General features: G+C 51.2%; 1 protein-coding gene across 4 annotated transcripts in view; it reads right to left on the bottom strand.

Moving 5' to 3' along the window:
• Positions 1-16383, bottom strand: part of Pde4a (phosphodiesterase 4A) — a 45961-nt gene that overhangs the window by 14531 nt on the left and 15047 nt on the right. For 2 of the 4 annotated variants that reach the window (XM_051196762.1, XM_051196759.1), the window contains exons 2-6: positions 5984-6175; positions 5113-5149; positions 4950-5020; positions 3023-3072; positions 2789-2901 (exon numbers count right to left, since the gene is read on the bottom strand). In XM_051196762.1, the coding sequence (XP_051052719.1) occupies positions 2789-2901; positions 3023-3072; positions 4950-5020; positions 5113-5149; positions 5984-6030 (318 nt within the window). In that variant the 5' untranslated portion in view covers positions 6031-6175. Of the gene's footprint in view, positions 1-2788; positions 2902-3022; positions 3073-4949; positions 5021-5112; positions 5150-5983; positions 6176-11961; positions 12147-14316; positions 14514-16383 lie in introns of those variants that run through there. The other 2 variants (XM_051196760.1, XM_051196761.1) reach the window with 2 other exon arrangements.

The following is a 16383-nucleotide window of genomic DNA, read 5'->3' as shown; positions in this document are numbered from 1 at the left end:
AGATAATATACAAATGGGTGGAATATGCCCCCAAATGGGTTTGGGGGTCGTCTCCTGGCCCCCAATGTCCCTTCACACAGGCATCTTCTGTGACATTGGATTTGGAGCAGAAAGGGCATTTGCTCCCCACTGGCAGCACCCCATAGCAGGGACAGACTCTTGTATGGGTAAGGCAGAGAGGTAACACACAGGAGAGGTGACCCACACTGCTGAGTGTGGTCATTTTCTCAGTGCTACCCAGAGACCTGGACACAGACACACATACGCAATCTCACACAACTGTACATAATCCCACACAGCTCAAATGCACCAACTGAAAGGTACATACCCCAATAAGTAGTCATTGACATTTGGGGTCACACACCCCAAGAAACATCAAGTAGCACCACCTACATTTAACAAATAAACCCCAACACAAAGTATCTGGTCCATTCCAGGAACCAGGCAGGATACCTAGCCATTACAGACACATGCACAGCCAGGTACAGGTCAGCCACCCAGCCAAAGAGACACCTTCCCTAGTAAGACTCCCCACAACACACACACACACACACACACACACACACACACACACACACTTACACACAGCCACCACCATCCATACCCAGCCCTGGGTCACACAGAAGCCACAAAGCATATTCTATGGCCCACCTATACATGAACACAGCTGCATCTAAGTGCCCATCCCATAAGGTCAGAAGTCCTTGATGGACAATGTCCCCCCACCCTGACCCCACGCTCCCCTACCTGGTCCCACCAGCCCACCAGCCAGGGCTTGGAGCAGGTCTCGCAGAAGAAGTCCACCAGAGGCATGTTGGAAGCTCAGCTTTGGGCTGGCAAACAGGTAAAGTAGTCCCTGGGTCAGTGATTGCCTGGGGACTGGGGGCAATGGTGGGGGAGGAGGGGCTGGGCAGGTGGGGACACTGTCCAAGGGGAGCTGCGGAGGGGCCTGGGCCAGCCCAGAAAGACCCCTTCCCCTCCGCACTCCCAGCAGCAGCCCTGGTTACATGGTCTGCCAGCCCCTGGTCATGATGGGTCCCTCTGTAGCAGAGGCAGTGAGAAACCTATGCTCATGGGGACAGGCAGGGTAAGTGTCCTGGGAAGGACAGCTGTGCTGAGGAGGCAGGGGTTCCTATGTGCACTGGTGTGTGTGTGTGTGTGTGTGTGTGCGTGTGTTTGTGTGCGCTTCCTCTCTCTCTCTCTCTCTCACTGCAGTACTGAAGGCTGCACTTAAAGTCAGGTGGTGCTGGAGGTGGGGGGGGCGTTAAAGGGGCATGGGAGCCCATGGGCCTCAGCCAGGACTCAGAGGAGGCTGCTGTGGGAAGACTGGGAAGACAAGGAGTCCCTCAAGCCTCTCTGAAGACACATCTCACTCATGCAGGGACACGGCCAGATAGAGAAACACACTGCACATCACATACATGCCTTGAGACACACCATCCTCAAACCCAGACACTGAATACAGCCAGACACTAAAACGCGCGCGCGCGCACACACACACACACACACACACACACACACACACACGTGCACGCACGTGAATGCTGAAGTTTCAAGGCCATCATACAGCCCTCAGCACACAGAGGTCCTCTCAAGTGCCCTCAGACAGCACAGGCTGCAAATCAACACACTGTCACAGAAACACATGTGCAAGAAAGTGTATGCTCTCACACACACTTTTAGACAGTTTAACCCATCCTCAGGGACACAGTTGTCCTTGAACTCCTTTTCCCAGACAAGCCTCCACCCACTCAGATATATGTACTCCTGAAGAATGCCCCCACCTGCACACTCATTTCCTGATAGACACCCACCCACAAGGGCTGCACAGCTCCCAGAAGCCTCATTCATTTGGCCTTGGCGACTAAATGGTGCCCCCTGGAGTCAGGCGTTCACACCCCACACACTGGACAGGGAAGTCCTGTGCCTCCCTTTACAATGGCTAGAACTTGTTAAAAATCACAGGTTCTCAGATTCAAACCCAGACCAAAATCACACCATCAGATGCATCGCTTCAGCAAGCCCCACACCCATAACATACTATGTGACCACTTGTGCACACCACATACCCTTTTGAAGGTACACACCTGCACACAGCCCCTCAGAATGACACTAAACACACTTGCAAATGAATAGTCAAAAAGCCAATAGCCATGCAGGTTGGAAGCCAGGGATACACACATACCACACACCTCCAAGAGAGAAAGCTATCTGTAAAACTCAGCTCAGAGTTATAAGCTACTTTCATTCTTCTAAAGGCAGTCAAATGCCAGGCTCTACATCCGAGCTCAGTCCTGCTCACCACCTGAATTTGGTGATTAGCTTTGCACACAGTCCTGCTCCAGGACTGCTGCTATTCACTCCACTTCTCTACACAGTGATTGGTTCTGCCACACTGGACCTGCTAAGCCTCTGGCATCATTCACAGCTCACGGAATTGGGTCCACCCATGGATTCATAGTACCCCTGCAGCCCTGCCTAAAGGCTAGCCAACCAACATCAGAGGATTAACCCCACCCACCATACCACCCATTCCGAAGGATTCAGGCCGCTCATTAACTCAAATCCACTCCACAAGCTTTACCCTGGCGACTGGCTCCACCCACCCCAAACATTCACCTTGCCCAGTCCTCCCACCCACCCCGTGAGATTCACCTGCCTACTGGCTCCACCCACCCATCAAGATTTGACTTGCCCAACAGCCCCCTCTCTCAAAGGTACTAGCCCAGTCCACCACAGATTCACCCAGCCCTCCAGGCAGAATTAGCTGCTCACCGGCCCCGCCCACCTTGTGCGAGGCCATCTCACTGACAGAGCGGTAGGTCTGCATGGTCTCCAGCTGCTCCAAACACCAGTCTAGCTCTTCCAGGGTCTCCCGGGCCAGCTGCTGGCATGTCTCCTCTGAGAAATGGGTGTTCAGGGAAGTGACCCAGAGGGCCCCCAGGTAGTCTCCCACCCCAGTACTGAGGGCATATCCAGGGCAATGGGGGGGGGGCTTCCCCCAACCTCTAGGTTTAACTACCTGACAGCGTGGCCTTGCAGACAGTGGGTGGGCCGCCCAGTGGGGACCGCCTGCAAAAAAATGGGACTCTAATGTCAGTCTGGGTTCTCTGAGAACCAGCCTCCCTCTCCATGAGTAACACCGGTTTCCCTAGTTTTGAACTCATAGAATTTCAGAGCCTGAATTTGTCTTTTGTGAGACAGTCTCAGCTGAGGCTGACCTCAAAGTCACTAGGTAGCCAAAGATGACCCTGATCCTCCAGATCCCACAGTGATGGGATTGCATATATGTTCCGTTTTTCCCTGTGCATGGAGTGTGGGGGACAGAACTCAGGGCTTCATGCATGTGAGGCAAACCGAGCCCCAGCCCCAGTTATTTATTATTTGTTTATATTCTGGCCTCTGAACTATACACTCAGCCCAAGAGCCCATACAGAGGAAGGACATGAACACTCAAATAGATGAAGCTAGATTCTTTTGCAGGGCCTCGTTGTAGCACAGCCTGGACTGGAACTGGACATCTTGTCTCAGCCTCTTCCTGTGTACTGGGATAACAGGTGAGGGTTACCATGTCTGGTTGGAATGTAATCTCATTTAGTCCACATCTGTGGTAGGCCAGATCCTATGTTTTCAAGTTTCTTGGTCTCCCTAACTCTCTCAAGCTTTTGAGTATGGCCATAACCCTCAAGGACTGCAATTCCCAGATACCCCTCTGCCCTAAGATAAGAACTGTCCCTCCCCTGTTTTTTTTAAAGGCAGGGTCTGACTGTGTAGCCCTGACAGGTCTGTTGCCCACTTTGTAGGCCAGGCTGGCCTTGAAAGCACAGAGCTTCCCCTATTCTGCCTGCAGAGGGCTGGGATTACAGGGGTACGCCACCATGCTCAACCCATACCAACTTCTAATTTTATTTTTTATTTTTTTAAGATTTTATTATGTATACAACATTCTGCCTCCGTGTGTGTGTGTGTGTGTGTGTGTGTGTGTGTGTGTGTATGTGTGTGTGCCCTCGTGTACATGTGTGCATGGGGGTGTGGATCTCCTCAGAATCCAGAAGAGGGCACTGGATCCCCAAGAGCTGGAGTTGCAGGCAATTGTTAGCTGCCCCATGCGGGTGCAGTCCTATGCAAGAGCAATGCTCACTCTCAACATTTCAACAGTTCATTCATCTCTCCAGGACCCGCCACACCCCATACCTATTTTTTAGAAAACTTTCTTTCACATTTATCATGTGGATGGGGGGGGCATGAAGGCCACAGTGAATGTGTGGAGGTCATTTCTCTATCCTCTGTGTGGGCTCTGGGGATTGAACTCAGGCTGTCAGGTTAGGCAGCAAGTATTTTTTATTCATTGAGCCATCTTGCCTAACTGGAACCATCCTTATTTGCTGAGCATATGCTATGTACAAACAATGTCCTATTTATTGAGCATACACTGCGCACAGACAACATCCTAATACTTTGTGCATGTTGTCTTCTGGGCTTCTTGAAGAAGCTTTCTAATTAAAGCAGTTCAGCAGCTTTCATTTTACTAAAGAGAAACACAGGCACCACCCCCCCCCAGCTACTATTTGTCTAGCAAGTTGGTGTCACAACCTGGAACTCAGGGCTGGAGCTAGAGCTGGAGCTTGACCACCATCCATGTCGGCCTTTGTTCCTAGAAGCAGTGGTTCTCTGACTTAGAAGGGTTGCTTGAACAGTCAAGGACTGGCTGGCCTCAGGCCACAAAGCAAGGCTGAGAACTGAGTCCAGCTGTCCTTTTTCTTTTCCTCCACTTTGAGACCAGGTCTCACATAGCCCAGGCTGTCCTGAAACTCCCTATGTAGCCAAGGATGAACCTAAACTCCTGATTCTTCTGCTGGGTTGCCAGGGGTGGAACCCAGGGCTGCTCCCAACTCACTGAGCTGCATCCCCAGACTGAGTGTGGGCTCCAGGGACTCAGCTCCACTTACTTGTTGCTGGGGATGGGCATATTGGTTAAGAGTGAGAAGTTGCTTCGAACGCTGCGAAGACTGGCCAGCACCTGGGGTGAGGGACAGCTGTAAGGAGAGATGTCTACCTGCAGGGACCACCAGGCTGGGCCCTTTTCCCATGAGGGGAGGAGGTCTCTCTCACCTGGGCAAATGGTGTCACAATGAGGTCTTCAGCGTGCCTGAAAGTAAAAATGGGCAGGTGAGGGTCCAGGTCTTCGGGATAAACACTGTCATGATTAGCAAGGAGGAGACAGGACAAGGCAACTGTAGGGACATACCATAGGTGCCACAGAGGGGGAACTGTCTACACAGTGGGGCCCAGAGAGAGAATGATGGTAGATGGGGGCTCTCCCATCCCAATAGGGGCTTAAAAGCAAGGGAGGACTGGAGGGTTCCCAGAAGTGGGGCTCCTCTTTTGCTGGAGTGACAATTCATATGGCTGTGCTTGGGATACAGCTCAGTGGTACAGATTGCCCACCACATGTAACTCTCCAAATCATTCCCAGCAAACAGAAGAGAAAAGAATGCAAACTAAAAAGAACCAGTCTGTACCATACCATATGCTATAATCTCAGCTACTCAGAGAGCTGAGGCAGGGGGATTACAAGCTTGAGGTCAGCTAGTCTGCTCATGGAGATGTAGCTTGGGTAGAATGCTTGCTTAGCATGCAGGACGCCTTGGGTTCAATCCCCAGCACCATATAAATAGGAAGATCAGGAATTTGAGGATAGCTTCAGCTACATAGGGAGTTTGAGGACAGCCTGGGCTTAGAGTCAGAGGAGAGGGGCCAGACTTGAAGGCAACCAGTGACTGGTTGTGAGCAGAGCTGGTGGGCATGGCCAAACACTTGTAAGTCCCCTGTGAGAGGAAAGAAGCTGCTTACCCTTCAGTGGGGAGAACAGTGTGTGGGGGCTGAGCAAAGAGGGGGTGGGGTGCCCACTCTTTGCTGAAAAGGGCAACTTGTGGCAGGGCCAGCCCCAAGGGATCTGGTGAGTAGGGCAGGGTGTGCTCACGCTTCGCTGGTGACAGATGAGTTCCTGGACATAGTCTTGGGTGACATGTCATAGTCACTGTCTGAGCGATAGAGGAAGGACTCTCGGCGCTGGCTGGTGGCTGCCCCAGCATGCAGCACAAGCCCTGGGCTCGCCTGCGAGTCCAGGGGGCTGCGCCCAGGGGATGGTGTTGGCCCATTTTCTGCCTCCAAGCTGCAAGGGACAAAGGGAAGAGGAGTCAGGGGGGACTAAGATCATGCTGGCAAGGTCAAGAGGTGTGAAAGAGAGGAGGTTTATAGCAGAGGTACAGGGAGACAGGAGTGGGAGACAGCATGAAAGACTTGTGTTCATTTCTTGAATGTACCCCACTTTACTTTTTACAATACGTGCGCGCGCACGCGAGCACACACACACACACACACACACAGCACTTGGGAAGTTGAAGCAGCAAGAGCACTGCCATGAATTTGAAAAATCCTAGGTATATGGAAAATCCTGTCTAAGGCCAATTAACTTAAAAATTTAAAGACCACTGAGACGACCCTAACCTCCCTCTTATATCCACTCCAACATCCATGCACTTTCACCCACATATGTCCACACAAAATAAGGAAGAATGTATTAATTATAAAACTCAGGTAGAGGATTCAGAAGTTGTCCCAACAGGTCACAGTCCAAGTGCCCATACCAAGAATCCAAAGAAAAGCATTGTGGGCTGTCAGGATGCTGTGGGTGAAATGTCAGCTGTGTGTAGATAAACCTTGGCTCCAGCTTTAGCAAACCAAGGTGACCTTGGGTTCACTGGCAAAACGAAATCCTCCAAGAAAGTATTGGTGGTGCATACCTTTGATCCTAGCACTTAAGAGGCAGAGGCAGGAGGCTCTGAGTTAGAGGATCTCTGAGTTTGATGCCAGTCTGGTCTATAGAGTGAGTTCCAGGTTACTTAGAGAAACCCTGTCTTCAAAAACCAAAAAATGAAACTATAAACAAAACCAACATAAAAACAAATAAAGTTCACACACACACACACACACACACACAAAATCAACCGAGAGACTGGGTGCAACCCTTTAATCCTAGCACTCGGGAGGCAGAGGCAGGTGGATCTTGAGTTTAAGGTCAGCCTGGTCTGCAGAGGGAGATTCAGAACAACCAAGGCTACACAGAGTGAAACCTGTCTCAAAAAACAAAACAAAACAAAACAAAACCACCTGAGTGACTGGAGACACAACTCAGCTGTTAAGAGCACCAGCTGCTCTTGTAGAGGACCTGGGTTTGATCCCCAGCACCAATATGATCACAACCGTCTGTAACTCCAGTTCTGGTATCTGATGCCATTTTGGCTTCTGTAGGTGTCAGGCACATATGTGCTGCACAGACATACATGCAGGCAAAATATTCATAAATTTAAAAAAATAAGTATTTGTTAAGTAAAACTTTGAGGGACTTGAGTGGCTAAATGCAGGAAAACCATTGGAAAGGCCACAGGTCAAAGCTGGACAAAAATGTTCATAGCAGCTATCAACTATCAAACACAAAATAACCAAAACAATCCAGTAACTGAGGAGTTACATATTTTAGCAAACTTGGGACTGTGGAATAGTATACACCATGTAAAAATGGATGGCTAACATTGTTTGTGTTCATGGGTGCACACAGGTGAGTGTGTGCCATGGCCCATGATGTGGTCGGAGAACAACTGGGGAGTCAGCACTTTCCTTCCACCGTGCGGGTTCCAGGGCTTGACCTCCAGTCATTCTGCTCGACTGCCAGTGCCTTACCTGATACAAGACAGGGGTGAGGCGATGGCTCAGTAGATACAACATCTGCTGTGCAATGAAAAGAAACTGAATCCCAGTCTTCAGCATCCATGTAAAAGCTAGGTGTAGTGCCATGCATCTAGGGGGTCTACAATCCCTGTGCTGGGTAGCAGACCGAGGCAGATCCTGCAGGCTTAATTGCCAGCTGTACCCAATACAGCCAAACAGCAGCTCTATAATACAGATCCTTATCTCAAAAAATAACATGGAGAGTAACAGAAGATGTTTACCTCAGACCTCCAGACATGCACACCCACCCCACATATACAATACACACAAGGAAAAAGATAAAACTATAATCACACCACATTACACATGTCAAAACTCATAGGACTAGCCCAGCATAGTGTGGCTCACCTGTAATTCCAGCACTTGGGAGGCTGAGACAGGAGGATCACAAGTGTAAAGTCAGCCTTGACTACATACATAGTGAGACCCTACAAAGACCCTACAAAACCTAGGGAAGTGGTAAGGAGCTTGTCCTTGAGGCCCTGGGTTCTATATCTAGCATTGAAAGATAAACAACTAAAGACTCAGGCCAGTGAAATGGCAGTGATTAAGGTGCTTGCGATTCCTAGGACCCACATAGTGGAGAGAGTACTGAGTCCTAAAAGGTGTCTTCTGACCTCCACATGCAACTCAGCATGTACACACACACACACACACACACACACACACACACACAAACTGTGTTTAAAAATAAAGCTGGGTGTTGGTGGTGCACACCTTGAAGTCCCAGAGCTCAGGAGGCAGAGGCAGGTTTATCTTTGTGAGTTCAGGCCAGCCTGGTCTACAGAGCTAGTTCCAGGACAGGCTCCAAAGCAATACAGAGAAACCCTGTCTTGGTAAACCAAAATAAATAGAATAAAATAAAAATAAAAGCTGAGCATACTAGTATACTCCTTTAATCTCAGCACTACAGAGACCAACACAGGCATTTCTCTGAGTTTGAGGCCAGTCTGGTCTACAGAGTGAGTTTCCAGACAGCCAGGGCTACATAGAGAAACCCTGTCTCAAAAACAACAACTCTGAAGGCAAATACATAGAGAACTTCAGCCTTTACAGTAGGGCTCATTTAGAGAGCACTTGCTGTGCCCAGTGCACGGTGTAAGTTGCATTCCTCTGGAAGCCACTGTTTCTGATTTCAGACTGTTTTTAGACTTGGCATGTGGTCTTCATATAATGACATACCTTGGGCCCAGAACTCCAGCCTAAATGTGGAACTGATTTCCATTGTGTGAGTGAGTGTTAGTGCCAAGGTAGTTTGGAGGGTCAAGGACTTCAGGAATCACTCTTCTACCATGTGGGTTTTGGGGACCGAACTTATGTAGTCAGCCTCAGGGGCAAGTCCTTACCCACTGATCCATCTGGCCCACTCTACTCCTATCCTTACTGTCTGCCTGCTCCTGTTAAAATGTTTTGTACATATTGATGCATTTATTTCTGCACCATTTCTTGAGGTGGGTCCTGGTAAAATCCCAAAGAACGTGAAACCTGAGGCACAAGTGCCAGTGGGTACATGGGGACCACATTCTGAGTTTGCTACCACTGAGGACCCCAACCCTTGGCCCTCTGCACAGGAGCTTAGGCTGCCGTTTAGGGAAGATGAGACCCACACAGACCCTGAGAGGGCTCTTATCTGGCATCCTGGTGGCAAATCGGCCTGCCCCTAGGGAAGCAGTGCATGTCAGTGGCGGCACAGGGGCCTTCATGGTAAGCAGATGGTCCCTTGGGTGCTGTTGTTTGTGCTTCAGGCCTGAATGTCCCCTGAGCTGAGGGCAGGCGCAGGGGATGGGACTGGGCTGTTGAACTGAAGCCTGGGAAGAAATGAGGGGGTCAGCTAATCCTAGACTACAACCAAGCATAGAGATCTCAGTTTGATCCCTGGACTTAAACTGGACAAAGAAAGTGACTTCCACAGCTGTCCTCTAACTTCCACATGGGTACCATTATACACATGCCCATACATCAACACACACACACACTCACACAAAATACACATCAACACACTCTCACACACAATACATACAAATGTAAGGAAAAAAGACCTCTGCCTCTCCTGTCTGTCACTGGCTGCTTAGAGGTGGCCCACAGTCAGCCAGAGAAATCTACACTGGGGAGAAGGGTAGGCTGGCACTGTAGCCACCAGCCCAGCCAGCATGGGTACAGTGTGCTCTAGACTCTCACTCTGACCTCGGGGCAACACAGTCAAGTGCTGGCCACAGGGAGACCTGAGTCTGGACCACCAGCAGCAGCAGCCACAGCTCATGTATGGCAGGCTAGTGCTGGAAAGGACACGGGGTTCCCAGGCCTCCCTAGCCACATTGCCTTGCTCAGTCAGGGAGCTTCAGGTTTTTGAGACCCTGTCTCAAAAATGTAGGTGTAGAATGGTTATACGGCTCAGCAGGTAAAGAAAGGTTCAATCCCCAGGACCCAAAGAATGGAGAGAGAAAATGAATACCCGAAAGTTGTCCTATAACCTCTGCATGTACCAACCCAGGAAATTAAAAAAAAAAAAAGCAATAATAAAAAAGAACCCAAACATAAACAAATGCTATTGAGTGGCCCATACTAGGTGCTAAATATGTCCACATATACATTATTATCCCATTTTCCAGGCAAAAAACCCTGACAATGTGGAAGTCAGAGAGGATGAGGGGGGCTGGGCCGGGATTAGTGGTAAGGTACTGCCTGGCACTCACACAGGCCTGGGTTCCATCCCCAGTACTCCAAGAGGTAGAGGCAAGATGATCAGCTGTCCAAGGTCACCCGCAGCTACCCAGTAAATTAGAGGCCAGCTTGGCTATTAAATAAGCAAACAAAAGCGCTGAATAAGTTGGTCAGCGGTGGCTTTGAACTTGGGGCTGCTGTGCTCTGTACTGTAGCAGCAGAAACAGAGGACCAGCCTGCTACCTCCAGGTTCTTTGCCTGTGTCCACCTAATTGCCTCAGAGGAGCTGCCAGGAAGCCTCCATGGGAAGGACTGGTTTGCTCTGTGAAGGTCACAAGGAGGTGAGTGTCAGCTCTGGCACGTGTCTGCAGTGGCTCATGGTGCCAGGTGCCACTGATGTTTATGGAACTGGATGTCTTGGAGCATGTGATGGTCTAGGGCAGGGGATTCCTGTATGTCTGTATCCATGCAGGACTACACACGAGGGGGAGGGGCAGGTGTCCCAACTGCCCAGGTGTCTGTCTCTGTGCTCCCTTAACCTCAGGAGAATGCCCCATACAGATACTATGGCTGTCCCTGACCCAAGTGGTTATAAAGTGTGTGTATGGGGGGGGGTCTTTCTTATCTGCAGAAATGTGTATGCATGAGGCTTGGGAGTGTCTGGGTAACTGTGTCTTCCTGGGAACAGCAAGGTGCACACCAGGCTGTGAGGGGTGTTATGCAGGTGTTAACATTTGTGATCACCTACCTGTAATTGCCATGGTCCTTTGTGGGTTCTCCCAGTGCCTTGACTAACCACGAGACCCCAGTCTTGTCTAGAATAGCAAACACCCGTAACCCAGTTTAACACAAATGTGGGTGTGGCTGAATGTGCTCTCGCTGGACACAGTCTATGTGCCATCATGTCGTGTCCATCAAGGTATCTGACCAGACTGTGCAGTGAGGCAAGGAGGACTTCCCAACTAAAAGGTCACTTCCTGGCACAGCTCTACCCATCCAGTTCAAAATGCCCTCTGGGTAGCTCAGGCGCGCGCGCGCGCGCACACACACACACACACACACACACACACACACACACACACCACCTTCCTCCATACACCAGGGCTTGGTTTGTAGTCTGACGGCCCCAGCTGGAGGGGGAGTTGTGTGTGGAGAAACCATGTAAGGCCTTATGGACCTGGCTCTTGGCCAGTGGCTTGGGAATGCAGCCCAGGAGACAGGCTGGACACCCGTATTTGCTACCAAGGAGAGTGCCAGATACTCAGGTTGAGGGGAACAGGAGCCAGGAACCCCAACTTTGGATAGACAGGTTGAGGTGGAAACTAGCACTCATTTTTGGAGCCCTACCATCAGCGAGTGCCCACATTTTTAAGGTTAGGACAGGGGGCAGGGTCCCTTGCTAGATGTGGTAAGTTACTTAGGGGACTCCTTGAGCTGGCTACTCTTCCGCCAAACAGGCAAGAGCACCTTCAGGTCACAAAGAAAGGCAACTGGCTGCAGGCCACCCACCTGACACATCTGCTGGGAGGGTGTCGAAGAGTATCCTCCTCGCTGAAGGAGAAGTGGGTCAGTGACTCTGGTCCCAGGGACAAGGCCAAGGCCGGGGGTCGGGCCCGGGCCCGGGGTGCTGCACTGGAGCGCATGAGAGCCAAGTGCCGTCGGGGCCGGCATTGGGGACCAGCTGCTGCACGGGGGTGGGGGGTGGGGTACGGCGCTGCACGCCAGGCCAGAGGAGCCAGTGATCGCCGGCACCGCCTCCACACTTGTCGTATCCTAGCCCCTGGCACCACCCCTGTTGCCCCCCAAGGGACACGATCCCGAGTGCTGGCGTCCTCCTCACGCGTGTGTGTCCGCAGCGCCTGCCTCCCTCTTGCAGAAGGGCCCTGTGAAACTGAGCGTCCACCTCCCGACGGTCCCTCCCTGGGCTTTAAGGACGCCCGGGGCTCCGGTTTCCCCGGCTCCTAGCCCGCGGCCCTCCCCTCTGCCCCGGCCCCGCCCTCCACCCCTCCCCGGCCTGACGTCGAGCTGTGCCACCTCCAGGTCTCAGATCGCCACCATGCGCCCCGCGGGGGAACCAAACACACCCCAGAGGGCGGAGTGCAAGGCAGGGTGATCAAGACCCTAGGGAGGGGACTAAGTGACAGAGGTAGAGCTGGGGGGTGGAGGGACAAAAAGCGGGACAGGCACAGAATCAAACCCAAGGGACATTTATGTTTCCACACCTTGCCCCATCCCAAAGACTAGGCCTATCCTCTTCTTGTCCCCACCCACTTTTTGCTCAGTGCCCAGGGTGACTTCCAACAGTCTCTGTCCTAAATTAGTATGCATGGGGGGGGGGGGCGCACAGCAGCAAAAACATAGGCCTGTCCCAGTCTGCTGCAAAGTTCAGTCTCCAGGAGAAAGGGATGTTTGGAAGGCACACCGGATGTGGTTTCTAGGCCTGGCTCCCTCAGGCTTCCTGTCCCCACAGCCCATCACAGTCTGGCCAAGCAATCATCCATCCCTTATGGTACAAGGTGGTATCACTACCAACTAAGACCTCGAGGAGGGACTGGGTGACATGCATGGAGGTAGAACTGGGAAGAAAAGGGACACAGAATGAAATCCACCTCCATAAAGCAGCAAAACAATGTCATTCCAGTCTGTTACAGGCTAGAACTCAACAAAAACTTGTTCCCAAGTGTGGTAGCTAATGGTGCAACTCGAGCACTATTGAGTGGGCCTGGGCTACAGAGTGGGACTTTATTTTAAAAGCCATGGCGCTGAGCACACAGCTTAGCTAGCAGAGAGCCTGCCTAACACACAAAGGCTCTGCCTTGAACCTGGATGGTGGGGCATGGCTATAATCCTTGAACACCAGAGTGACAGGAGAATCAGAAGTTCAAGACCACTCCTGGCTATATACAGTAAGCAGGAAGCTAACCTGGGTTACATGAGACTATGTCTCAAAAGAAATCAACACGCACACCACATCTGGAGCGATGGCTCAGTGGTTAAAAGTACTGGCTGCTCCTCCAGAGGACCTGGGATTTAAACCCCCAGTATCTACAAGGAAGCTTACAACCATTGTAGGGGATCCCATGTCTTCATCTGGCTTCCAAACACACCAGGCACACACATGGTGCATATACAGGCAAAACACTCAAACACATTAAAAAACGATTTAAAATTAAAAACAAAACAAAAAGCTAAGGAAGAAAATCAAAATCAAGAAAGGAATAGAGCTTTAGTCCTAGCCTGGTCTACATAGTGAGTTCCAGGCTAGCCAGAACAGAGCAATCAGACTCAGTGTGGTTTCCAGCACCCACACTGGGTGGCTCACAACTGCCTCTGACTCCAGGCCCAAGAGGATCCAGCATTCTCTTCCAGCTTCCACAGGCTCCTGGACTCGTGCACATAACTTAATGCTTATGTATATCTATGGGTGAATGAGCCATTAGTTCTCTGTAGCTGGAGGTGCCAGTGCTTATGGACCCCCAATGTGTGATGTGGTTGGTATTGGGAACTGAACCTCAGCAAGTGTTCTTAGCCTCTGAGCCATCTCTCCAGTCCCTAAAAAAGAAAAGAAATCACAAGTCCCGTGGTCATACTGGATGCTGGGTTGGCCTCAAGTCCCCCAATGCATAACCACAGACTCAAGTAGGCAAAGGAAATGCGAGAGACCCTGCATTTATTGAGCACCTACTGTATGCCCTATCAGATTTCTCCACAGCAACCCAGGAGGGTAAGATGATTTTATCTCTACCTCAGACGTTAGAAGAAAAGCGAGGCTGCAGTAAGACACCCTTCTCCAAGCCCAACAGATGGCCATGCTGGTAAGCGCAGAAAGGCCTCGAACCCGTGGCCGGGGCGGTGCACACTCACCCGGTCCACGCCTGACGGCCCCAGTCTTGCACACTACCGCGGAAGAGCCGCAGGCGTCTGTGGGGTGTAGAGGATATGTTGCCGAAGAACGAGGAGGCTGCGGAAGGCCCGGGAAGGAACGCGTCGTCCTCGGCCGCCGCCTCCAGGCAGGCTGCCATGCGCGGCTCGGGGATGCAGCCCCAGCCCCGCCGCGCCATGCGCCTCCCGCAGCCTCGGCCGGCCCTTCCGGCTGCACTCGGGCCGCCCTTGGGGCGGAGCCCGGCTGGGGCGCCTCAGACCTCAGGAAGCCCAACCATTTTCCTCCAAGGCGCGCGCGCAGCGTGGGATAGCCACAGACCCCTAGATATCCCCTTTTCTTTGCACTGTCATTGTTTTCTGAGCCATCCAGCCCAGGACTCTAGAGTGCACCCACAAATCCAGGTGGTGTTCTGAGAGCCCAAGGGTCCTTCAGACCAAGGCCACTGACAGCATCTCAGGTAGTTTATTCACTATTTTTTCCCCCCCGCGGAGGAAAACCTGGTCTCACTGTGTAGTTCTGGCTGGCCAGGAACTATGAGACCAGGCTGGCCTCGAACTCACAGAGATCTACCTGCTGCTGCCTTGCAAATACTAGAATTAAAGGTGTGTGCCACCATGGGCAGACAGCAGCTCTGATTTCTAAAACTCTCCTAAAGCATGTACAGACACCCCCAGACTCCTTGACTCACCTCCCACAGGTAAAGGCAATGACCACAAGCCATTTGGATTCTCCAAATCCTAGTCTCATCACCTACGGCAAGAAATATCCCTCCACCTTGCAGTGGCTCCACAGCATCCTAAAATGTCCCTCAAAAATGCCAAGACCCTAACATAAGCTTAGGGTATCTCCAGACACATGTGTGCAAACCATGGTGACACTACCAAATGCTGAGGGATCCAAGTAGTGCAAGTAGGTTAATCCATGGCTCTTGGGCCATTCCTAGACCTTCATTCTTGCTTTATGTTAGTTATTGTTTGTTATTTTATTATTGCTTGTGTGCACTCCCATGCACATATGCATAATGCACATGTTGTGAAAACACAACCTTCAGGAGTCATTCTCCTTCCTCTGTGAGGGTCCCAGCAATTGGCCTCTGAGCATCAGACTAAGTAGCAATCATCTTTACCCACTGACCCATCTCAGTGGCCCCAGCCCCAGATTTTAGGTCATAATCTGATACATCTACAATCTTGGAAATGCCTCTGAGTGCCACCTAGAGTTCACAAGGTCTCCTGCAGCCCAATAGACCTCAAACTTGCTATGTGGCAGTCTGAGTTTAAACTCTTAATCCCCATGTCTCCACCCCTAGTTCCAGCATTTCAGGCATGAGACACTGTGCCTAGTGTACTTGGGTGCTGGAGGTGGAACCTGGGCAAACTAGGATGCAGGCTAGGCAAACACTATGGACTGAGCCACAGCCATTGGATTCTTCCTACCTCCTAAGAACCTTAGAAAGCCAGGCATGGAGGCTCATGCTTTTAATCTCAGCATTCTGGAGACAAAGGCCAACAGATGTGTGAGTTCAAGGCCAGCCTGGTCTACACAGAAAGTTCCAGATCAGCCAGGGCTACATAAACCTGTGCAGACAGAGACAGACACACACACACACACACACACACACACATACCCACAGCCCCCATACAAGTATAAGGTGCCATCAAGCTCTGCTTATCCTACTTTGTGACTGGTCCCCTACAGTTCACAAGGTAACCCCAAGAATCCAACCTGCTCCTAGAGGCAGGCCCCATGGAACACAGAGGGTGACATCTGGGATCCCAGGTATGACTGCACATCCTCAACAGTGTGACCCAGTGTAAAGCCCTTTGGTGATGAGGAAAGCAGCCAGAGGGCAGAAGACTTGAACACAGCCAGCCAACTGCTTAACCCACCCCACCTTCATGTCCCCCAGGAGCTCAGCTGGATGCACTCAAAATGCTGCTGTCCTGGCCTCTTGGGCATGTATGTTTCACCATGCAAGAAAGCTTGCTGTACATCAAAAAGGTTATTTCAAGGTCATGTGACCTATGAGTGGCTGAGTCAGAATCTAA

The sequence above is a fragment of the Phodopus roborovskii genome, unplaced genomic scaffold, assembly GCF_943737965.1.
Source record: "Phodopus roborovskii unplaced genomic scaffold, PHOROB, whole genome shotgun sequence".
In the NCBI taxonomy this organism is placed as follows: domain Eukaryota; kingdom Metazoa; phylum Chordata; class Mammalia; order Rodentia; family Cricetidae; genus Phodopus; species Phodopus roborovskii.
The sequence above is the reverse complement of the archived record's forward strand: the minus strand, read 5'-3'. Positions and strand labels throughout refer to the sequence as shown.